At 42.0% G+C, this 24,478-nt stretch overlaps 1 protein-coding gene across 1 annotated transcript; it reads right to left on the bottom strand.

The window, feature by feature from the left end:
• Positions 1 to 818: 818 nt before the first annotated feature.
• Positions 819 to 14,201, bottom strand: DRC8 (dynein regulatory complex subunit 8). The gene is made up of 7 exons (XM_035110709.3): positions 14,100 to 14,201; positions 8,881 to 8,965; positions 6,681 to 6,753; positions 3,674 to 3,753; positions 2,248 to 2,290; positions 2,090 to 2,156; positions 819 to 1,119 (listed from the first exon to the last, which is right to left on the bottom strand). The coding sequence occupies exons 1-7, from the start codon at positions 14,131 to 14,133 to the stop codon at positions 1,004 to 1,006; spliced, it is 498 nt and encodes a 165-aa protein (XP_034966600.1). The 5' UTR covers positions 14,134 to 14,201; the 3' UTR covers positions 819 to 1,003.
• Positions 14,202 to 24,478: the final 10,277 nt, after the last annotated feature.

Below are 24,478 nucleotides of genomic sequence, written 5' to 3'. Positions count from 1 at the left end.
TCAGGAGAATCTTCTTAAATGCAAACTAGACCCCTAGGATGGAGGGGGAAGAAATACCTTGAATAAACAGAGAAGCATTACAGCATACCTGGAAGTCAACCAACTTCTTTTCTAGGAACTATGGGGAAAGAGTGTTCCCAAGTCAAGAGCCTTCACCAGTGCTCTGCTTTTAGTTACAGAAAATCCTTTCAATAACAGCTCCTCCACAGATTTCAAGTTTGACTAGTTTGTATAACTTCCTTAATGAAGTCAGATCAAAGTCATCAATTTTTAGAGAGTTTTGTTATAAATCAAAACATTTGGTAAGTTCGCACCTATGCAGACCAAAATATAAGGATCAATGTTAAGCTTTGCTTTTAAAATGTTAGTTATATCATAACCTATTTACTTGAAGCACAACTCTTCCTAGTTTTGTCTGCATCTGAATTCATTCTTGAAATTATTTCTATTTTTTCATTTTTAAAAGACTAATAATGCAAATAATAATAATAATAATAATAATAATAATAATATGTTGCACCTCATTGTTTTGTTCTGTAACCTATGCATGTTTACTTGGAAGTGAGTTTTGCTATGTTTCATGGGACTTCCTCCCTAGTACGTGTTTCCTGTGAACTGACCTGACACCTCCAGGTATAGGGTGGTGTATAAATTCAATAAATAATAAAGATAATACTTCATACTGTGGTTTTTGGCTGGGATCCTATACTTAGTTACCTGGGAATAAATCCTGCTGGACCCAGTGGTTCGTGTTTCCTCTGCATAATCTGAAGTTTTCTTATTTTCTTATCTAAACCGATCAACATTTGAAAACTATCTTTTTACAACTTTACAACTTTTTACAATTTTACTAAGTATATAAAAGGATAGTATTTTCATAGATAAATTATTTCAACATAACCTTCTGCTGCAATCTCATGGCAAATACAGAACAACTCCGATGATGTTAATCAACAAGCACCAAGCAAAAGGTTCAGACCTATATGAGTTACACAAGAAGTGCTTAGTTTTCATCCACAACCATCATTGAGATGTAGTCTTTGTAGCGAACATTATTTGTTTCTGGATCCACAGCAGCAGACAGCATTTCCTCCATTTCTTCTTGAGTGAAAGGCTCACCTGCAGCAAAAACAGGAATATTTGCAAATGGCTATCATTTTTATTTTATTTTTATTGCTCAGCCTTCTCAAGCATTCTTGCTATTTAAGTTTTTTTCAATCACACGAAGAATAAAGCACAGGCCTGGGTACTTTTTCTTTCAGTGAATACTGTCAGGGGATTGTTGTGGCTACTCTTGAGTAAAGACGCTCCAGTCCTCTCTGTCTTTAAGAGTTTTATTGTGCATAGTATTTACAGTGCAGAAATAATCAGAAAGCATGACTGCCTAGTCCGATTCAGAACTCGGCAATGGCTTCCGTCGCGTCTTGGACCAGCATAAAAGCTTGGGCACCCCAAAGCGCCTCCCCCTAGCCCTGCGTGTGGGCACGCACCTCAATTCGGGCACCGGAAGGGGCTGTGTTCCTTCTCCCGTCCTTTGGCTGGAGCATTGCAGAGGCTCCAATACCTTGCTGCGCTGTCCTTCCTCCTCTGACCAGCTGGGTCGGTGCCTTGGCTCTGACACGTCTGAGCCCCCCCTCTCCACTCCGCTCCATTCCTCATTCCCTCCTCCTGACCCACTGCTAGCGCTATCACTGGGTGAAGTGCTGGTCAAGATGACTGGGGGAGGGTCCCGGTAAGGAGTCCCCCTGACACATACACACAAAATCATATAACAGATGAACTTGGTAACTTCAAAATTCTGGTTTTCACTTTTAATGGCTTGCAATTCAAGTGTCTTCTCCCACGTGAACCTGCCTGATTATTAAGATCATTTTCAGAAAGTAAAATTAACTACGAACCGCCAAAATTGGAGTCCGCTCCAAACCTGTGCCAAAGTTTTGGAGTTGTTTTGCAGCATTTTGCACATAGTTAATGGGCCCATCTCAGAAGCCCTTTTCGGATTCCTGCACTATCAGAGGCAGAGGTGGGAGGTAACCATATTGCCGTGGAGTCTGCCCTTAAGAACAGCAAAAGCATCTTGTTAATATACCTTCTTCAGTCATATACTTGACCAGCTCATCTTTAGTAAGATATCCACATTTATTCTGGTCTAAAACCTAAAAAAAAAAAAGAATATAAAGTGTTACTCTTCCTTCTCTTGGTTTAAGTAGTATTTTCCTCCATAAGTAGAATTTAATTGGTACAGACCTCAAATGCACGTAAAAGAATATCTTCTGGAATTGGGCGGTACCTGGAATGATTCAATTAAAAAAATACTTAGTGGTGTTATGTATCTCAGTTGTGCCCCAGTCTCTTTGCTGCAGCAGCACCATTGCCTTGCTCTTCTCTTTTAAGAAGAGTATAATTTGTTGTTGCAATAGTGTTGTTGCAATCTGGGCTCTAAGAAAGACCTCTAAGCAGAGATCTATGAATTACTTATGATGATGCTTGCTTTGTACTGCTAATTAGGTAAAGTCATTATCCATGCGAAAAAAAATTCTCAACATATCTTGCCATGGAATTTGTTACCATTTTATTTAAGACAAAGTCTCTAGAAAGACATACACAATGAAGTCAATACAGCAGAAGAATAGTAGTATCGACATGCCCAGTTTTAAAAACAAATCTATTATATTTTTTTCACAGTGAAGCTTATTCTTTAAAACTGATTTTGTCTGTGCAGCTTATAAAAGAACCTGGAATAAAATTAATGTATATTATTATTATTAGAATAAAATAAAATAAAATAATTTATTGGCCAAGTATCAACCATACTTGGAATTTTGCTTCGACTACATTGCAATGTAAAGAAAAAACGTAGCTCATACAAACTATTCCCCTCACAATACAACAGCACAGCGAAAAAACCCCATACCACCAACTGGCCTCCCTTTCGCCCACAACTACAGATTCAACAATTTAATGGCACAAGGAAAAAAGCTATTCCTGTACCTAGACGTTTTTGTATATAGAGTCCTGTACCGACGTCCGGATGGGAGTAAATTAAACAGGTAATGACCAGGATGCAAAGGGTCTACAGCAATTCTCTCTGCTCTCTTCCTGACTCGAGCGGCATAAAGTGTCTCTATTGGAGGCAAACTAACACCAATTACCCTCTCTGCAGTTCTTACTGCTCGTTGGAGCCTCTTCTTATCCAGCTTAGAGGCTGTACCATACCAGACAGAATTACAGAGAACAGTTTCAATAGTACCTCTATAAAATTGAACCAGCAATTCTTGGGGCAGATTAAATTTCCTTAGTTGTCGCAAGAAATACAATCTCTGGTGTACCTTTTTAATAATAATATTGATGTTATATGACCAATTCAATTTTTGAGAGATCATAGAGCCTAAGAACTTAAAGGACTCTACCACTACAACAATGTTACCAAGAATGGAAATTGGCAACAAGATAGGAGGATGCCTTCTAAAATCAATTATCATTATCATCATCATCATCATCATTATTTATTGAATTTATATACCGCCCTGCACCCGGGAGCCTCAGGGTGGTTCACAGAATAAAATCAAGATATAAAACCACAAAATACATAATAAAAACAACAACCCAATAGCCCCCCTATATAAATGTATGCATGACTCAAGTTATATAAACAGGTCCTTTTTTAAATCACCTTCTTTCCGTCAATACTCTAGTCATCATGGGAAGAAATTTTTCCAAACGTATAAACCCAGTTGGTTCTTCTTCTTCTACCTAAAAATAAGAATACATAAGCAACATGGGCGTACCCAGGATCAAAACTAGGGGGGGGCAAGGGGAGGGGCCAAGACACGGAAGGGGAGGGGCCACAAAGTGGGCGGGGAACAGCGAACTCGCGCTCCGCCGGGCTGTGCCCCTCCCTAGCAGCAGGGCTGGTGGGCGGAGGCGGAGCCCAGCCCAGCGGAGCGCGAGTTCAGCGTTCCTGCCCGCCGCGCCGCGCTCTCTGGTTCCCCGCCGCGCTTGGCCTTGCCAGAGGGCGCGACGGGGAGCTGGAGGGAGGGTGCGGCGCGGTGCGGCGGGAATGGCGAACTCGCGCTCCGCCGGGCTGTGCTCCGCCTCTGCCCACCAGCCCTGCTTCTAGAGTAGGGCAGCTGCCCTAACTTGCCGCATGGTGGGTACGCCCTTGAAATTAAGCAAGATGAAATACATACAAACTGAAAAGAACTGATGTTGGTAATAGGTCATCTGTAGCAGAGAGCAGTCAGATGTGGAGAGGATACACCAGACCAGTCCCCATTCCTCTCCTTCCTCGCTGATCAGTGACACTGGCCACATACAGATTACCTTTACACCAGGCATCCCCAAACTTTTGCCCTCCAGATGTTTTGGCCTACAACTCCCATGATCCCTAGCTAACAGGATCAGTGGTCGGGGAAGATGGGAATTGTAGTCCAAAACATCTGGAGGGCAAAAGTTTGGGGATGCCTGCTTTACACAAAGCACAGAGTGCTCAAACATGGGGCACAGAGTATGCATCTGCATGGGCATAATCAGGGTAGGAGTGTATGTTGAAAGTCTGAATCAGTGGATGATCAAACAGGAAGAGCAGAATGCCTGCAGAATGTACCAGGACATGTCCCCTTTAAACTACCTTGCACCATTTTTTTAAAAGTAGTTTGGGGTTTCCCTGATGCCAGTGTAGGAACAAAGGAAGCCGATTTATACAGAGCCAGACCGTTGGTCTATCTACGCTGATCGGAAGCAACTATCCAGGGTTTCAGAATGAGGTCTTTCTTAGCCATACCTGGCAGGTCTTGAACTCTGAATCTTTTGTATGCAAAGTATGCACTCTGCAATTGAATTAAAAACCTGGTCCCCAAGCAACTTAGGAATAGTACTTGTAGATCCTCCATATTTCAACTCCTGCTAGAATTGCAACTGTTAGCAGGCAGCCTACACGTTAGCACAAATTATACTATGAGAGGCCAATTATAGATAGATTTCACTTACCTAATACCTGGGTCAGCTGACACCAGTGATATGTTACAGTGCAGAAAGCTATCTGATACCACTTTGCTTTTCTATGTTAGGAAAGTCATGGGAGATTGGTCTCCACATTATACCAGAGCAGACTCTTAAATAGAAATTTTATATAGCAAAATATAATGACTCAATATAATACACTAAATAAAATATGCTAAATACACTTTGTATTGGCAGACAATCCTATCTCAGTTTGAAAACATGCTGGAAGAATCACTGAACATTAATAGGATGCATTCTTATTACTGCTTTGCCTTTTTCCACCTGCCTTGCCCCACCCTCCAGTCTCTGCTTCTCAATTTGTATTGTATTATTTTATGCACTGTGACTTGCCGTTGTTTTACTGATTATAGTTTAGAAATTTTTATTATAATTGTTAAGAGCAGATTTCTCTTGAATTTTTATATGCGGATATTTAATATTATTCTATACTATTTTAATGGATTGTTGAATATTACTTTATTTGATGTAAGTTGCTTATTTTAAAATTATGTTTTATTATCGCATTTTGTATTGGATTAGATTGTTATAAGGTTCTTTGTTTCTTCAGCTTGTAAACCGCCTTGGGTATTGTAAAATAGAAATACGGTATACAAATTAAAAGTGATGATGATGATGATGAAAATTAAGACTCTAACAAGGATATTAAGAGGATTCTGACAATTATATAGGCTAAAGCTTGTTGTTTTAAACATATTTTTGTTGACATCCAATTTGTTCATTATCATAATACTCCCAAGACTACATGAGACAAGCAACAGTGGGCATTTTCAGTAACTCAACATTGTCCTCTAGTGGTAACAGTACATTTATTGCAAAACACTGCTCCTTCAAAACAGAATTTTTGAAAGAATAAAATATTATTATATGAAATTGTTTATACTGAAGCAGTATTTCTCTTGGAAGAAGGAAACCATCCATGAAGAACAGGATACCATTCATAGTCAAGATCAGAAAATAACAGAGGCAGTCTAGTGACAATGTGTAGAATAGACCTCTAGTTAAGGAATTGTTACAGAAGTGCTTTATCCACAAAAGTAAAGTTATACTTCTAAGACCCATTGACTGCATTCATTTTTGATACAGTAACCCAGGCATCCCCAAACTTCGGCCCTCCAGATGTTTTGGACTACAATTCCCATCACCCCTGACCACTGGTCCTGTTAGCTAGGGATCATGGGAGTTGTAGGCCAAAACATCTGGAGGGCCGCAGTTTGGGGGTGCCTGCAGTAGCCTGTAGCATTACTGAGCCATTATTTTACTTCATCAATTTCATAGTTGAGTATTTCCTGAAAACTGGTATTTACTACACAGGGGCAATTTGATTAGACTGTCCTGAGATGACAGTCATTAGTCCTATCTGGGCATTTGGTTTTGTCAGCTATAAACAAAGATGCAAAGAGAATGAGGGTGCACAGCTAAGTCCTGTCCCTGCAGAATATTAATTATTGCAAGGGTTTCCACCACAGATAAGATTCCCTGCTTCAGTCTTTTTGCTCTCACACTCATGGAGGGCTCTGAACTGTGTACAAATGATGCACTTTAGGTATGGGTATAAAGGCAATTCCTCCATGTGGTATTTCTAACTTTTGTTAATTTAGGAAGAGAGATCAGATTTCCTGTATAAAATGATAGAACTTAAAAAACACATAAAGTACCTCTGCAATCATATCATGTAGTTCCCCTTCACTTGGGCAGCATCCTAATGACCTAATGATTGTACCAATCTCCCTGAAAGAAAGAATATATTTGTTAATAAATCTACAGTGCAATACAAATCTTTAGCAGCTACAGTTGTGGGCAATTCCTCTTTTACCCAGCAGCTCCCCATACCCTTCCTAAACATACCCTACTTTAAACACTGGCCAGTAAGTCACAGGAAAAACATGATCTTTACAGACTTGGATGCATAGCTGCCAAGTTATCCCTTTTTAAAAGGGATTTTCCCTTATGCTTAATAGGCTTCCTCGCGAGAAAAGGGAAAACTTGGCAGCTATGCTTGGATGTGTGCCAGGTCTAATGAGTACAGCAGTTCGGTAGGCCTTACCTCATGAAATCAGTTGTCTAGACTAAAGGTCCCCACCTCCCCTCAGCTGTTTATGTCCCCTTTTCTCCAGGCTTTTTCCAAGCAATCAGAGACTGCACCTCCTTGTCTGCATCTGCTCCTCCTGCTTCATGCCTTTTCTGGCTCTGCGAGTCAGTGAGAAGGGGAGCTTGTCTCAACAGAAGAGACACCAGTGACTCATCACCAGCCTGACTCATCTGTTTCTTGACCTCCCTCCTCCCACTCACCTGCTTTAGCTTCTGCCTCTGATTCTGGATTTTTCTCTGCCACAGTCTCTCCCAGCTCACTAAGCCCTGTTACCTGTTCACCTTCCGACACCTTCTCTTTCCCCTCTAATCACTCATTGTTGTCCCACCACCACTCCCTGGGCTCTGAGCCTTCTTCCCTTGGTGGTTTCCCAGCTGGTTCCTCCCACCATTCTTCTGCGTCCAACCAGTTCATGACAGGTTCTGACTCCTGATCCTCCAGAGAGGATTTTTAGGGGGCACAGAAAACTGCAGAGGGGAGAAGAAAACAGGAAACCTCCCTTGCATGAACATATTTTGTTTGTCTGTCTGTCTGTTTCTTTGTCTGCTTATTGTTTGTTTGTTTGTTTATTAAATTTCTATACCACCCTTCATCCAATGATCCCAGGGTGGTTTACAATATAAAAACATAAAAATACATAACATAGTAACAAAGAAATACCTCCCATCCTACAGTGACTAGATACCTAAAATTACTTCAAATTTAGTCAGTGCTCTTGAGACCGGAGATACAAGCCTAGTGGCTAATTAAACATGTACCAGCAGTTCTCTTTAATAAAGAAATTAAAGCTGAAATTGAGGAACTGTGCTTATTGAGAAAGTGTTGCGATATTTTGGACAGCCGTGTCCCTCAAAGAAAATTAAAGAAGATAATCCTTTTTTTTCTTTACATGTCTGTATGGAAACAAAACAATTTTACAGATTGATGCTATAACCCAATTAAGTTGCTGTAGTAGGAGACAACTGCTAAAAAGGAGTCTAGGAGTCTTTTGGCAATTTATGAACTATTTATTATAATGCCATAATAAACATTTTTTTTCATCTTTAAGGTACCACAAGAATCTAATGCTGTAGCTTTTGCTGTGGCTAACCTTTCTAGAAACTGAAATAGCTAAAAAGGCATCCTATACAGTTCTGTCATCCTTGCCTCCAAAACACCTTACAAATGCCTTTAAGTTTGTGCCAATGCCAGAAGTATTCCAAGAGTCCTTCAGATAAGGCAAAGGGAAACTACCAGCTGCTTAGTCCCCACCTCCATTCACTCATCGCCCCCTAAAGCCACTGTATAGTTCAGGAACTTCCAGGGAGTGCTGGCAAGGCAGTGTCAATGGCAGCTGCCGCTGCCTTAAAAGAAGTGAGGCTAATTCACAAGCCCTGGGGCAAATGTACACAGTGGGACCTTGACTTACGAACTACTCGACATCCGACGTTTTCGACTTACGAGTGGAAAAAGTGGCTGCGCGTTTACGATCTTTTCGACGTCCGAACGATAAACCCGTTCGAGGCTAGATGCAGTTTCCTCGACTTCTGAATTTTTAGCTGCGGTTTCCTCGACTTACGAATTTTTCCGTTTCCAATACATTCCTATGGGAAACCGCTTTTCCTATGGGAAGCTCGACTTACGAAATTTTCGACCTACGAGTGTGCATTCAGAACGGATTAAATTCGTAAGTCAAGGTCCCACTGTACCAATATACACCAACTCTGGCTTCTTGCACTCTAAAACACTGTTACATTGTAATAGTTCTGAAAGAAGATATTCCAGACCTGACATCCACAGTTTTATTACACTCATGGTCGAACACCTCAAAAGCCTCGGTGATCTTCTTATGGATTTCATTTATTGCAGACTCTGCAAAATGAAACAACAATGAATGTGTGTGTGTGTGTGTGTGTGTGTGTGTGTGTGTGTGTGTGTGTATGAGAATCTGTGTGTGTGTGTGTATTTCCCAGTAGTGATGTATGGAAGTGAGAGCTGGACCATAAAGAAGGCTGATCACTGAAGAATTGATGCTTTTGAATTATGGTGCTGGAGGAGACTCTTGAGAGTCCCATGGACTGCAAGAAGATCAAACCTATCCATTATGAAGGAAATCAGCCCTGAGTGCTCACTGGAAGGACAAATCCAGGAGGAGGAGGAGGAGGAGGAGGAGGAGGAGGAGGAGGAGGAGGAGGAGGAGGAGGAGGAGTTTGGATTTGATATTCCGCTTTATCACTACCCTAAGGAGTCTGAAAGCGGCTAACAATCTCCTTTCCCCTTCCTCCCCCACAACCAACACTCTGTGAGGTGAGTGGGGCTCAGAGTCTTCAGAGAAGTGTGACTAGCCCAAGGTCACCCAGCAGCTGCATGTGGAGAAGCGGGGACGCGAACCTTTTTCTTAATTTATTTATTTTTTGCTACAATGTGTGTGGTTTTTTTTAGCTTAATAGTAAGCAGTAAAATTATTCATACTTACTTCCAAAACTATAGACCTTTTATTCACAGCATTTTAAACTTGATAATTAAATGGTAGCTTTATAATGAGTTTTAATTGAACGGGATTATTTGTCACAGTATAAACTATGCAAATTGCATTAATATTTTATTGGGGTTGTCACCTATGTGAATTATCAGCAGTGGTCCCAGATATTTGGGAAACTTTAGGTGACTCTTTGTAAGTTATATTGGTTCCATTTCTTTGAGGATCAGGAAGGCAGGAATTTTCAGATCAGCTTTTCTGACTGCTCTCAACAGTACCTAGTAGCTTTGATGCTATTCCCTTGCGTAAGGTGAAAAGGTAAAGGACCCCTGGACGCTTCAGGCCGAGGGAGCCAGCGTTTGTCCACAGACAGTTTTCCAGGTCATGCGGCCAGCATTACTAAACCGCTTCTGGCGCAACAGAACACCATGACGAGTGCCAGAGCACACAAAAACGCTGTTTACCTTTCCATTGCAGTGGTACCTATTTATCTACTTGCACTGGTATGCTTTTGAACTGCTAGGTTGGCAGAAGTCGGGACAGAGCAACAGGAGCTCACCCTGTTGCGCGGATTCGAACCACTGACCTTCCGATTGGCAAACCCAAGAGGCTCAGTGGTATACACCAGTGCCACCTACTCCCTGTATTCCCTTGCATACCAGGTCCTCAAAGCAGCAGTGTATCTGTTCTAAGTCTAATTTCTTCTTCAAAAGACCATTGATTAAGTTAGTGAAGGGAAAAGAAGCAATTACACAGGTGCAGATACAACAATCAGTTGTTGTTGCTTTTTAAAAAATGCTTCCAACAGATTCCCTTCTTATTAGATTCCATCATTAGTTCTAACAATAGTTTTGTATCACCAACTGCTCCACAATGCAGTTGAATCATCATCTCAGCTTCAAATCCTGCAAATTCCTTACATGCACAAAAGAAACTGACATTCTTTAAAGAACAAATAGCATCAGAAAGCCTAGGCAGTTAGCTTGGATAATAATGACAGTACCCCAATTGGTAAAGAGAAGAAACCAAACAGCTGATGGGGAGAAATCTAACCTAACTCTGAAATGTGACAGACCATGTTGTACTCTTCTTCCATGTTAATTTTCAGAATAAGGACTTCCAGAATGGTGGCCATGCCCATCTGTTGCAGCAAAACCAACAAAGAATATTGTGGCAGTTTTCAAATTTAACAAATGCATTGTGGCATATGCTTTCAGGGACCACAGGGTGCTCATAATATAGTAAATTCATTTTACATGGGTCGACCCTTGGGGTTGGTCCAGAGGCTACAGCAAAATGGCTACAGTAGGTTGCTTCAGGGACAAACTACCAGCAGCATAGAACACTCTGCTTGTAGGATTTGCATTGGCTGCCAATTTGCTACTGGGCCACGTTCAAGGTGTTGGCACTGGCCTATAAGGCCCTATACAGCTCAGGATCAGGTTACTTGAGAGATGGCCTACACCCTCAGCAGATCACTGCAATCCTTGGGAGAGTTTTTCCTGCAAGTTTCATACATATCAGAAACTGCTCTGCAGTAACTCAGAGTAGGGCTTTTAGTGTGGTTGCCTCTGTTCTGTGGAACAGCATTCCCAACAACTCAGGACTCAGATTTATTAGTTTACCCCTATCTTCACAGCGCAGCAATCTCTTGAGGTGGAGCAATTCCTGTTTCCATGGTACACTGGGCTCTTGAGGCAAAGCAATGATTCTAAAGCATTCACACTTACAGTGAAGGAACTGGTACTAAACTCAACAGAGCTAACATGAGAATAGTTAGGAATACATGATTTTGGTCCAAACTAACAAGAAAGTATGAACTACTTGCACTACGCAATTTCATTGTGATCGAAATAGACCGCCCATGGAAGCAAATACAGTATATGTACAGTATGTTTGGGTATTTCTGCCAGTAACCAGCAAGGCATATAAATGCAGTATTGGACGCAAGGATATAGCCATACCTGGCAATATTCACAAGACAACTTTGTGACCCAATTCAAGATTCTACACCATGGACTGATACTGCTTGTGCACTATCAGCAGGGACAAGAGAAACCTTACTTTACACGCCACAAAAGCCAATTTACCTTTCTGAAGTAAAAAAAAAAAAGTATGCTATATGCCTAATAATAGTCATTGCCTTAAACATTGCAACTGAGAGCATAATAAACATGACAACTGATGAAATGGCTCCCAGTTGAGCCCATTCATCATATGTCTATGACAGGGGTCCCCAAACTAAGGCCCGGGGGCCGGATGCAGCGCAATCGCCTTCTAAATCCGGCCCACAGACAGTCCGGGAATCAGCATGTTTTTATATGAGTAGAATGTGTCCTTTTATTTAAAATGCATCTCTGGGTTATTTGTGGGGCCTGCCTGGTAGTTTTACATGAGTAGAATGTATCCTTTTATTTAAAATTCATCTCTGGGTTATTTGTGGGACATAGGAATTCCTTCATTATTATTTTTTTCAAAATATAGTCCGGCCCCCCACAAGGTCTGAAGGACAGTGGACCGGCCCCCTGCTGAAAAAGTTTGCTGACCCCTGGTCTATGAGAATATGTCCACAATTACAGTAAAAGAGTACTAACTTATCAGCAGTCTCACTGAGTTCAAGAAGATTATTGTAGACGAAATGTTTTGTATATCAAAACCTTGATCAAAATGACATACAAAGAATATTTCAAGGTAATAAGACTCAGGAGATGCTTTAACCTTGAAAGCTCTTGGAAACTGTGCATGACAATACCCTAAAGATTAATTATTAGTCAACACTGTGACTGCTATTGCTCATAGAGAGACAAAGAACATCTACTAAAATTTCTAATTTATACAGGAGCATCAGTTCACAGAATAAAAAGTAGGACCAAGACTTGTGTATCATAGAATTCTGAAAGTGGGCTTTTAGGAAAACGCTGTTTACATTTCTGAGAACCAGTCATCAAATCAATTTATATAAATCCTTCCTCTTTGAGGGAAAAAAAGCTTTTATCTTTTTTGTGTTCAGCTTTTTTATTGGCAATATCCATTGTAGAAGACTAGATCACTCCTGAAGTCTTCAGAAATATTAAATGATTGCTGGGGAGAAGTGTGCAAATTTCCCATCCTCCTAATATTTAAAGTTTTCAGCTAAGAAGTTATAACAAAGGTGAATCACTACCATACACACACTCTGTTAATCAACTGTATAGGGCACCTATTTCAGATAGGGAATTTAGAGAAGATTATGTATGCATGTTTAAACACCTTTTAAATAAATGGCAATTAACTGCTTAAATTTAAATCTTATATAAATCAATGGGATTTACAACTTGAGGCTAACCCAAGTTAGACGTAGCGGGGGGGGCAGGGGGCAGCTTCCCCCACAATCAAGTAAATCAATAAAAATACTTAACTGAGGTCCTGCGCTCCCCTCCGCAACATTCAGCCTGGCTACACCCATAGCCTAACCCAGTGTATTTTTATTTTTGCTATACAAATACAGTATGCCCACTAAACCTACTAACCGACAAAAAAGAAATTATAGCCCACCAAGCCACACATGCTAATGGAGATTGATGTGGGTGTCTGTCTCAGGAGAAAATGGAAGGTTGCACCTTTGAGAGTGAAGTCAAACCACTGAAGAGTTACAGCACCTCCTGTGGCTGTAGAGAATGATATGGGAGAGACATGTTTTGTTGCAGCTGGGGCGGGTGGGAATACACTGCTGTTATGCTGGGCAAAACATGTACGTACTGTAGTTACATTCAGCCCTGGATAAATGTAATATGCGACACGACCATCCAAAAAGGGCTTCTATTTATTGCATACGGATAAATGTGAATTAATGTGTAATGCCTGAGACATAAGTAATAATATTTATTATTTATGCCCCACCCCATCTGGCTGGGTTTCCCCAGCAAACTGAATTGTGTGCCCTGCTTATAAAAATTACATTATATTTTTAATACTGATGATTTCATTATACAGTATAAAATAAAACTATATGGGATAGCTCAGTTGGTAGGGCATGAGATTCTTAATCTCACAGTCATGCCCGTGTTGAGGAAAAGATTCCTGTGTTGCCGTGGGTTGGATAAGGTGACCTTAGAGGGTCCCTGCAAACTCTCCTGATTCTGTGAAATATGGGAAATATGTGCGTCAAGCAGTTACAAGAACTGAAGAAATTGCATATGACTTGCGTGTGACAGTGTGAAGTCAGCTGGCCAATATTTCCAGCGCAAGATGTGATCTACATAATATTGGTCCTTGTGAAGCAAGTTTCGCATTCAGGCAGTTCTGCAACTCCCACATTTGGGGGCCGCTCTCAAAAGGCACCCTGCTGAATTCTTCTGCCATGTTGGAGATGAGGGAGGAGGAGGGCGTGCGCGGGGACCCAGCGGGGCTCCGACCCGCCCGCCCAACCTGTGTTCTCTGGGCTTCACTACTACTCCACAAGACGCAGCCTAAGGGTAGCACCGGGAATAAAGGCCGAGAGGATCAGCCAGCTGCTTTTCCTCAGCCTCCCGGAGGTTTTGCCCTTACCCGCTGCAGCGGCTTCCCTTTCGTCAGTCGCCATGCTGTTTCCTCAGCGGTTGCCATGGAGACGCTGGAGCCTTCTCCCTCTGGCGCCTCCGTCGCGCTGCCTGATTTGGCGGCAACGCGCACAGGCGGATTTCTCTGTGTCGGTCCGTTCCTGCGTGTTCTTGCATCGTGGTGCTCTCGCAGGAGAGGGTGCTAAAGAAAACGGGCACGGGGAGATATCAGGAAACGAATGCACGGGGAGCAGTTTGAAATGCGCTGTGTTTCTTGTTCCTATACTGTATATCGTACCGGTACACATAGCGGCTGCATTGCATTGCATTGCTTGCGTAAAGAGCTCTCCAGTTCCAAAGCGTTATGCGCGCGCGCAATTTCTCTCGCGCACACTTCATACTCTCAGGCCCAAGATACGGTTTTTTGCTAAAAGAGAGGGCAGAAGGGGGAGAAGGGCATTTTTAGAGACTTTTTCTAATCACCTTAACATAAGTGTGCTGTAAGAAAAAACAAAACCCCACCCACAGTAAGTTATCATTTTGCAGGAGACGGGAAAAAACCCACCAACATTGAGCCCCATGCACACTGACACAGCTGCAGAGGAGGTATGTTCTGGTTCTTTGCTGGGGGAAACCTCCTTGGCATCATCGAAAAGCTGTTTAAATTATGGTTTAATTCAGAAGCATGTGCCCAAATAACAATAATATAAATTTTCTCCCCAAGCCCTAATTAGGCATACTATCTTTTTCTCAGTCAAAAGCTCTGGGTCTTTTATGGCTGATGAACACACAAAAATTCAGTCTTGGTTGCACTCCTAGACATATCTACTCAGAAGTAAGTGCTGTTAAGGTCAGTGGGACTTACTGCCAGGTAAGTGTATATGGCAGGGATGGGCAGAAAGTAGATTTGTATTTACTGACAGATTTCTGGGTGATTTGCAGTCGATCTGTGAGGATTTCTGACTCCCATTTATTTAGCAACAGTAGCAATTCCCCCTTCCATTTTTTACTGCTGAAATGAAGGAAGCTTGGTGTAAGGGGTGGATTTTTATGTGAAAAAGTTGTGAGCTCTATTCTGTTCTGGTATTAAAATTCCTGTGCTCAGTTTTTTAATTCTATTGCTGCAGTCCTAGCCCTACTTAACCTGGGATTAAGCCACATTGAATTCAATAGGAGTTACTTGTGAGTAGACATGACTAGGATGGCGCTGTTAGTATACAACTTCTGTACCAAGTTCTGGATGGTGCCTCTCAGGGTTTTAGTAAAAATAAATATAAAATAGTAGATCCCGGAAGGCTAAAGTCTGTGCACCCCTGATGTCTATGGCAGCATCCTGAGTGTGGATGCTGCTAAAATCAGTCTGGAAGCTACATACTTTGGATGCCATACTGTCTAATCTCATATATATGGAGTCTGCTATGGTTCTTCAGATTGAAGAACATGCACACTGTAAATAGATAATTATTATTAAGATCTTCCATTGTAAACAGGTTGTAAGATTGTACCCAGACTCAAAACAGTGATGGGGAATGCTGCACCCGTTGTGTTACAGTACTAGAGAGCTTGTTTGTCATCTAGATCTCAGCTCACTTTCTTTCTTTGCCCATTTCAAATGCAAAACTGCTGTTTCTCATACCCTTCTCTCCAGGGCACAGGTCTGTGCCTCATTCATTCAGATGAATTGCCCATTCAGGAAATATCCACAGTCATTAAGAAACATTAGGACTCTTTTGTCAAAGATGCTGGCTATTCAGTGATCAGGCCAGTCAAATTCACAGCAGAGTTTGCCCTCTCATAAAACATTTGCTACTATGCTGAAATAAGTTGCTATGATAGCCAAAATGACTGGCTCAAATTTTCCTAAGGAAAAGACACCTAAAAAGATTTACAATTAAATTTAAGAATAAAGCACACAAGAGCATTCACTGGGTAAGTAATCCATGTATTACAAAGGTATTTCCCCATCACCAATAAATGGCTTCCCTTCAGTCAGACTTTCAATATTAACAGGACTAAAGGTGATGCTTGCCTCTACCCAGAGGCATTAAAATGCTGTTTTGCATTAAAATAGCATTCCTTTCAGGCTTGTAGCTTCATAGTCCTCACAAACAAGTTATAAAGTTGTTCTTCACCAAGCCCCAGCTCCCTCCTCCACATTTTAGCCTTTAAAAAAAGATGATTTGGCATGCTTGGGACAATTCTGCTTTGTACCATTCATCTCTTCCAGTAGCCCACCTAAATAAATAGAAGACTATAGCAGATAGAACCTTTAAGGAGAAATTTCTTATCTTTCCTAAATAATCATAAAATTCTTGAGCTGTGCTTCTCTTTGTCCTAAAGCTGAGTAAAATCCCAGGTCTGTAGAGATTCCTGCTGCCTAGCAAAGGGTCTGCAGAAACGTTTCCCATGAATATCAAATGGACATTCTGATCAAATTCTCACTCTTTCTTTCTTTTTCTTGCTGCTCACTTATTGGAACAGTATCTGCTTAGCACTATGGTTCAAACTGTGGCTGTAAGGCTGGTCACATCTGAGGGTATATCCTATTAGATTAGCAAAGCTTATCCACATAACCCTCATTTCTGTCCATCATCCTAGGTACTTATACTGGTAAAGACTTCAAATACTAAGAGATGGATTCCTCTGTCTATTTTTCTCCTGTAAGCTGTGGGCTTCCTGTTTGCTGTCACTGGAAGACCTCTGCCTCTCTGTTGCTCTAATTACATTCACATCCTGCTTTTTCTTCAAAGTGATGCACATGCCCTCCTCCCCCATTTTATGTAAATGACCCATGACAACACACTAAATCTCATGGCAGGGGATTTGAACTTTTAGTCCCCTTTGTCATAGTCTAACATTCTAACATTGGGCTCATAGCTGCCAAGTTTTCCCTTTTCTCACGAGGAAGCCTATTCAGCATAAGGGAAAATCCCTTTAAAAAAGGGATAACTTGGCAGCTATGATTGGGCTGTGTTGGTTCAAGAAGCCTACAAAGGATTTAGTTACAGGTAGGTAGCCGTGTTGGTCTGACGTATTCGAAAAAATTTTTAAAAAATCTTCCAGCAGCACCTTAAAGACCAACTAAGTTTCAGTGTATCTTTTCAGTGTATCTGAAGAAGTGTGCATGCACACGAAAGCTCATACCAAAATAAAAAACTGTCTTAGTTGGTCTTTAAGGTGCTGCTGGAAGATATTTTTTAAATTTTATTACAAAGGATTTGTCTGCAAACATTGCTTCTGCTTGTGGATGGTTCCCTTTCAAATCATTTCCTTCAGCATGGGCTTCCACATTTGTATTTCACCTGTACTTTATCTTTCACGGGTACACATAGGCTAGTATATAAAAAGTGATTGGGGATCCTGTGACCCTCTACATACATATCACTGTACTGCATCATCATTGTCTGTTTGCTATGCTGATTGGGGCCGATGGCAGTTGGAGTCCAACATCTGGAGGGCTAATGTTTCTGTACTTCTGCTCAAATGAGTGCTTTTTCATCTATGATTTTCTTGTCTACCAATGAATCCTGTGCCTTACAAATCTCCCAATTTTTCATTGAAAGTGCACCCTAAAATAAGGTTGCCAGGTGTCCCGCTTTCCTGGGGACAGTCCACGGATTTACAAATCAGTCCCCATACAAAATCCATTTGTTATAAAATCATATGGGGGGGGGGGTTTGCAGGACACCATTACTAATGAACAGAGAGGAGTGACCGAATCTGGCAGCTGCAGTTACCCAGAATCCCTCGCAACACCACCTTCTTCGCCTCTGCTCCACTCCAGAGACCCGCACCCCTCTCACTCTGATGCAACCCTGCCCTAAGGATCAGCATATGCAAACATCTCCCAAGGATGCCATAAACTCACACATTTCCCTTCTCCACCTTCCCTCCGCCCAGAACAAAACAATGTTTCCAGAAGAAGGAGGGGGGAAAGCCGCCCAAATCCAAAACAACACTTTTCTACTCAAGTTAATAATACAGCCTATTATATGCTCTCTTACCATGAACCCTGCCTTTTTTGTCCCCTTATATGCCTTCTTAGCTTATATGTCTGCTCATTTTATATGTCTTCTTATTATGAAATCCTTATGTGTATCCCTTAATGTAGCCACTAGACGTTCCTTCATTATGTGCCTTCCAACGTTTCTAGGAAAACCTATCCGCTGCCTCAGTATTACAATTACTGCTTTATATAAGCTAGTATCCCTCTGTATTAGAATTGCTAGTATCTCTCTGTATTAGAATTACTGTTTTATATCTTAGAACTGTATATGTCAGGACTGCTACCTTTTAATTAGAAATCCCTGTATTAGGTATGTTTTCCAGGTATATTTTCTGTATGAACCCTGTATGACCCCCAACCCACCTGAACCTTGCCCTACTACCACCCTATACCCATTCAAGGATACATGGACAATAGAGGGATTAGCTGGAACAACTTTATTCAAACAGAATGTCATCTTCAACTTATCTGAAGAAGTGTGCATGCACACGAAAGCTCATACCAAAATAAAAACATAGTTGGTCTTTAAGGTGCTACTGAAGGAATTTTTTTATTTTATCTTCAACGTAGTCCATCCTTCCATGACCTGGAGGAAAACACCTGCCGGATGGACCCCAACCCCTCCGCAATCGCCAGGAACGGCCCCACCTCAACTCCCATCTAGACTGATCAAACAAAGGGAAACTCATCAACAACAGGAGGAGAGCGATTGACATCTCACCATATGAAGAAATAGTCGTCTCTGCACCCAGTTAATCCCATCACCACCCATCCTCCTTGTCCTTCCCCTCCCTCCCAGTAAAGGGACTTTCACGTGGGGACAGGAGGGTATAAGAGGGAGGTTCACCATTTCCCGGGGTTCCCTTCCTACATTCTTTGAGGCAGGGGCCCTACAGCTGTAGTTCTTTCTTTTCTGTAATAAAAGGATCAGTTTGTTTTTCCTGACAGCATCGTGTGGTCTCTGTCATTTTCCCGGCGGAGCTGAACTTAGTGCAAATTTTGGAGCTATGACCCGCGTCTGTCCTTCCTAAAAGGCAACACATTTTGGGGTACATTTTTCATAACACATTGAAGTTGAAAAGTGTCCCCGGATTCATTGAAAAAAAATCTGGTAATCTTACCCTAAAACACTCTCTACACTCCCTACAAATCCTGATTTTAGATCAGTAGTGGTGTGTAAACAAACCGTCCACTACAGATCTTCTCATAGAAGCATAGAATTGTAGAGTTGAAAGGAATCCTGAGGGTCATCTAGTCCAACCCCCTGCAATACAGGAATAAAGGAACACTTGATCAGTTTCCAAGGAACACCAGGATTCAACATAATGCAGTTTGTTTACCAGATGCTAGGAACAAGTAACTGGGAATGGTATCCTCTTCATGTTCTGCATGCAAACTACAGAGACATATAGAATCATAGAGTTGGAAGAGACCACAAGGGCCATCCAGTCCAACCCCCTGCCAAGCAGGAAACACCATCAAAGGATTCTTGACATATGCCTGTCAAGCCTCTGCTTAAAGACCTCCAAAGAAGTTTACTCCACCACACTCCTTGGTAGCAAATTCCACTGCCAAACAGCTCTTACTGTCAGAAAGTTCTTCCTAATGTTAGGTGGAATCTTCTTTCTTGTAGTTTGAATCCATTGCTCCGTGTCCGCTTCTCTGGAGCAGCAGAAAACAACCTTTCTCCCTCCTCTATATGACATCCTTTGATATACCGGTATTTGAACATGGCTATCATATCACCCCTTAACCTTCTCTTCTCCAGGCTAAACATACCCAGCTTCCTAAGCCGTTCCTCATAAGGCATTGTTTCCAGGCCTTTGACCATTTTGGTTGCCCTCTTCTGGACACGTTCCAGCTTGTCAGTATCCTTCTTGAACTGTGTTGCCCAGAACTGGACACAGTACTCCAGGTGAGGTCTGACCAGAGCAGAATACAGTGGTACTATTACTTCCCTAGATCTAGATGCTATACTCCTATTGATGCAGCTCAGAATTGCATTGGCTTTTTTAGCTGCTGCATCACACTGTTGAGTCATGTCAAGTTTGTGGTCTACCAAGACTCCTAGATCCTTTTCACATGTACTGCTCTCAAGCCAGGTGACATATGATTGGTTGATGCTGAAAATCAATTGCTAGTTTAAATCAATAATTTTTAGACACCTATTCCTATAAAGATGGAGATTCCATTTAGGCATCATGGCTAATAGTTTTGATGCGCACGCCAATCCCACGCATGTTTACTCAAAAGTTAATGTTAATTACTACCCAGCACCACAGTCCTATGCAGATTTACTAGGGCGTAGGGCCTGTTGAGATCAATGAGATTTGAGTAAGTATGGATAGAATTGAGTGGCATGCAGTGTTTTTACTGTGACCCCAGAGTCTCTGTGGTAGTCATGGCCATGGCTTACTGTTAAGTAAGGATTGGAAACTGGAAAGAAAACAACTCGCTTTTCCTCTGTTTTCATCACCTGCCACTCCTGCATAATATTGCACATAACTATAGTCTTCACAGCATCCTGTTTTTGTACTGCTGTGGAGAGTTTCCATCTACGTATCTGAAAAACCCAGGCAAGCCACATTCCTAAATCGTGCTGTGTACACATGGCAGTTTAAAGTGGAAGCATGCACTTATTATTTGGGTTCTTATCCATGACATGTATAGCATTGTCCCATAAGTGTACTTCTACAAACTATATTAAAATATGTGCTGCTATTGGTCAAGCTGTCACATGGGGCTAGTAGGTTGAGAAAAGTACATAATGGACATGTGGGCAGAATGAACCCTCCACGCCATGACAAGGGCCTGCTCTTATTGGGTGTGGATAGTGAGTCAGTCACATCCTTTATTCTTATTGGTAGGGTAAGGGGTGAGCCACCTCAAAATGACTAGATACAGTACACTGCAGAATTTCAAACTCGAGCCCAGACTACATCTTAGGTTGGGGGGAACTCAAAATCTCTGACAGACCAGGGGCAATGAGACAGCCACATACATTGGTCAAATGTTACCCTAAAACAAACTCCCCAGTTATATACAATTTGTATTAATTTTATATCAATAGATAGGTAGATAGGTAGATAGGTAGATAGGTAGATAGGTAGATAGGTAGGTAGGAAGGAAGGAAGGAAGGAAGGAAGGAAGGAAGGAAGGAAGGAAAAGAAAGGTACCATAGATAGGACTTCCAGTAATAAGGGTGCAGGGTTACATGACACTTTCTGTTTAACAAAAAAGCAGGCACTATATTCTTTGTAGTTTTGCCTTTCCTAGAGCACATGTTGCTTTTTAAAGCTTGGAAACTGGTTTGACCAAAGATGGTACCCGACACATACATAAGCATGTGTACAATGTCAGAAGTGATTTATCTACAATTGTTCTTTCATATAGCTGAAAAAGTTACCTGGTCAGCCTCTATAGCAGGCATAGGCAAACTCGTCCCTCCAGATGTTTTGGGACTACAACTCCCATCATCCCTGACCACTGGTCCTGTTAGCTAGGGATGATGGGAGTTGTAGTCCCAAAACATCTGGAGGGACGAGTTTGCCTATGCCTGCTCTATAGAATCTTAGTTATGCAATGAAAAGTGTGTGTGTGTGTGTGTGTGTGTGTGTGTGTGTGTGTCCTACAAAGTTTCTGAAAAGGTCCCTACCAGATTTTCAATTTGTATGTGCCCCTCTTATTGGGTACAAAGACAAAAAAGTAAATAAAAGAGTCTTCAGAAGACAATTGGTCATTGTGTCTGGCTGTTAACTAGAAGGTTGGTGGTTTGAGCTCACCCAGGGACAGCTGTGGGCTGAATTCCTTCATTGCAAGGTGTTGGACTAGATGGCCCTTGGGGTCCCTTCCAACTCTAATTCTTTGATTCTTTAAAGGTAAAGGGACCCCTGACCATTAGGTCCAGTCGCAGAAGACTCTGGAGTTGTGGCGCTCATCTCACTTTATTGGCCAAGGGAGCCAGCATACAGCTTCTGGGCCATGTGACCAGCATGACTAAGCTGCTTCTGGCAAACCAGAGCAGCGCACGGAAACACCGTTTATCTTCCCGCCGGAGTGGTACCTATTTATCTACTTGCACTTTGACGTGCTTTTGAACTGCTAGATTTGCAGGAGCTGGTTAAGAGCAACGGGAGCTCACCCCGTTGTGGGGATTCGAACCGCCGACCTTCTGATCGGCAAGCCCTAGGCTCTTTGGTTTAGTCCGCAGCGCCGCCCGCGTCCCTATGATTCTTTATTAATTACTTTATAACATATAATGGCACAATGGTCTGCTGAAGTTGCATGAAAGACTTCAATGAGAATTAAATCATGGTCTCTCAATGAAAGTGATTCTCTTAACTTACTGCATCTCTATTAGGAAACTTATTTATATTTCTACCTAATGTTTGCATTCATCAATGAATTGAATTGAGGATAGTCTTTTCAAAACAATCTCATGAAACCTGTTTCTATCATTTGTATTAAACATTCCATTAATTTTCAGAAAGCAGGTTCTAGAGCCCTAAGGCCTCCATAATAAGTTTATATCTGGAATATCCAAAAAAGCTAAATCTCTTGGTCTTTCACACTCTTTCTTACAGTATATTTTTATGTGTAAAAATAAAGCTTAGTTAACCTGCATCACCAGTAGCCAATGTGACTACCTCCAGATGTTGCAGAATTACAATTCCCATGAGCCCCAGCCAGCATACTCAATGATCAGAGATCATGGGAGTTGTAGGCCAGCAACTTCTAGAGGGCACCAGATAAACTACCACTGATCTGCATAATGTGGTCATATTAAGTTTAGATTAAGTAATGAAAGGTTCTCACGGTTTTAGTATTATGCTGTTATACACATAACTCTTTGCACTGAAATGATACTTAAAGGTAAAGGTACCCCTGACCATTACGTTCAGTCGCGGATGACTCTGGGGTTGTGGCGCTCATCTCGCTTTACTGGCCGAGGGAGTCGGCGTACAGCTTCTGGGTCATGTGGCCAGCATGACAAAGCCGCTTCTGGCAAACCAGAACAGCACACAGAAATGCCATTTACCTTCCCGCCAGAGCAGTACCTATTTATCTACTTGCACTTGACGTGCTTTTGAACTGATAGGTTGGCAGGAACAGGGACCGAGCAACGGGAGCTCACCCCATCGCGGGGATTTGAACCGCCAACCTTCTGATCGGCAAGCCCTAGGTTCTATGGTTTAGACTACAGCACCACCCGCATCCCTGAAATTATACTTAGGCCTATCTATTTCAATGTTGAAAAACTTCACATGGATTTCTAATTTTCAGGGGCCTATTTTTATTCCCAAATGGGTATCCAACACTGCCTGACCCAATACCAACTACAGGAGAACATGGATGGGATACATTTGAGGGGCTGGCTCTTTGGGGGTCTGAGGCGGAAAGAGGCCTGAGTTTTATTACTTTCTCCAAGTGCTCACCATGGTTTCTACTTATTAAATCTGTAAACTTTCGAGCTAGTTATTTGAAAAATCTTTTGTCTGCCCCGTAAAGAATCACCTTTACAGAGCTGTGCTTCCAGTCGATGCCCTCAGTCCTTCTGGACGGACAGTACAGTAAAATATGCTACGAGGAAAGACTCCCTGGGGGCAACCATGCGTGGAGGACATATTATGCCATTACTTATTGCGATGGCCACACAGACCCAAGCATGGGCATAGCCAGGATTTATGGGTGTGTGCGTGTGTGCAGAACCTCAGTTAAAAGGTAAAGGGACCCCTGACCATTAGGTCCAGTCGTGACCGACTCTGGGGTTGCGGCACTCATCTCGCGTTATTGGCCGAGGGAGCCAGCGTACAGCTTGCAGGTCATGTGGCCAGCATGACAAAGCCGCTTCTGGTGAACTAGAGCAGTGCACGGAAACGCCGTTTACCTTCCCACCGGAGCGGTACTTATCTATCTACTTGCACTTTGACGTGCTTTCGAACTGCTAGGTTGGCAGGAGCAGGGACTGAGCAATGGGAGCTCACCCCGTCGCGGGGATTCGAACCGCCGACCTTTTGATCGGCAAGCCCTAGGCTCAGTGGTTTAGCCCACAGCACCACCCTAGTTAAGTATTTTTTATTGACTTACTTCTTTGCCTCCCTGCCCGCCTTGGTTAGGCCCATGGACCCAAGGGACTGATTTATAAAACCTGTGTTTGCGAAGGACATTAATTTATCCAGGGCAGAGAGGGTGAAATGACTGCTGAGTGACGCTGATGACTCTCTAATTTACAAAGTATTTACAAAGCCCTGGAAGTTGGCAGCTAGGAAGATTAGGGCAAACTAATTAGATAAACTAGCAAAGGGGATCTGGAGATTTAATTAATTTGTATATTTTGTATAAGAATTATCTCTTATCCTATATAACAAAGAATTTTAGCAGAT

This window comes from Zootoca vivipara, chromosome 3 (genome assembly GCF_965207765.1).
Source record: "Zootoca vivipara chromosome 3, rZooViv2.hap1.1, whole genome shotgun sequence".
In the NCBI taxonomy this organism is placed as follows: domain Eukaryota; kingdom Metazoa; phylum Chordata; class Lepidosauria; order Squamata; family Lacertidae; genus Zootoca; species Zootoca vivipara.
The sequence above is the reverse complement of the archived record's forward strand: the minus strand, read 5'-3'. Positions and strand labels throughout refer to the sequence as shown.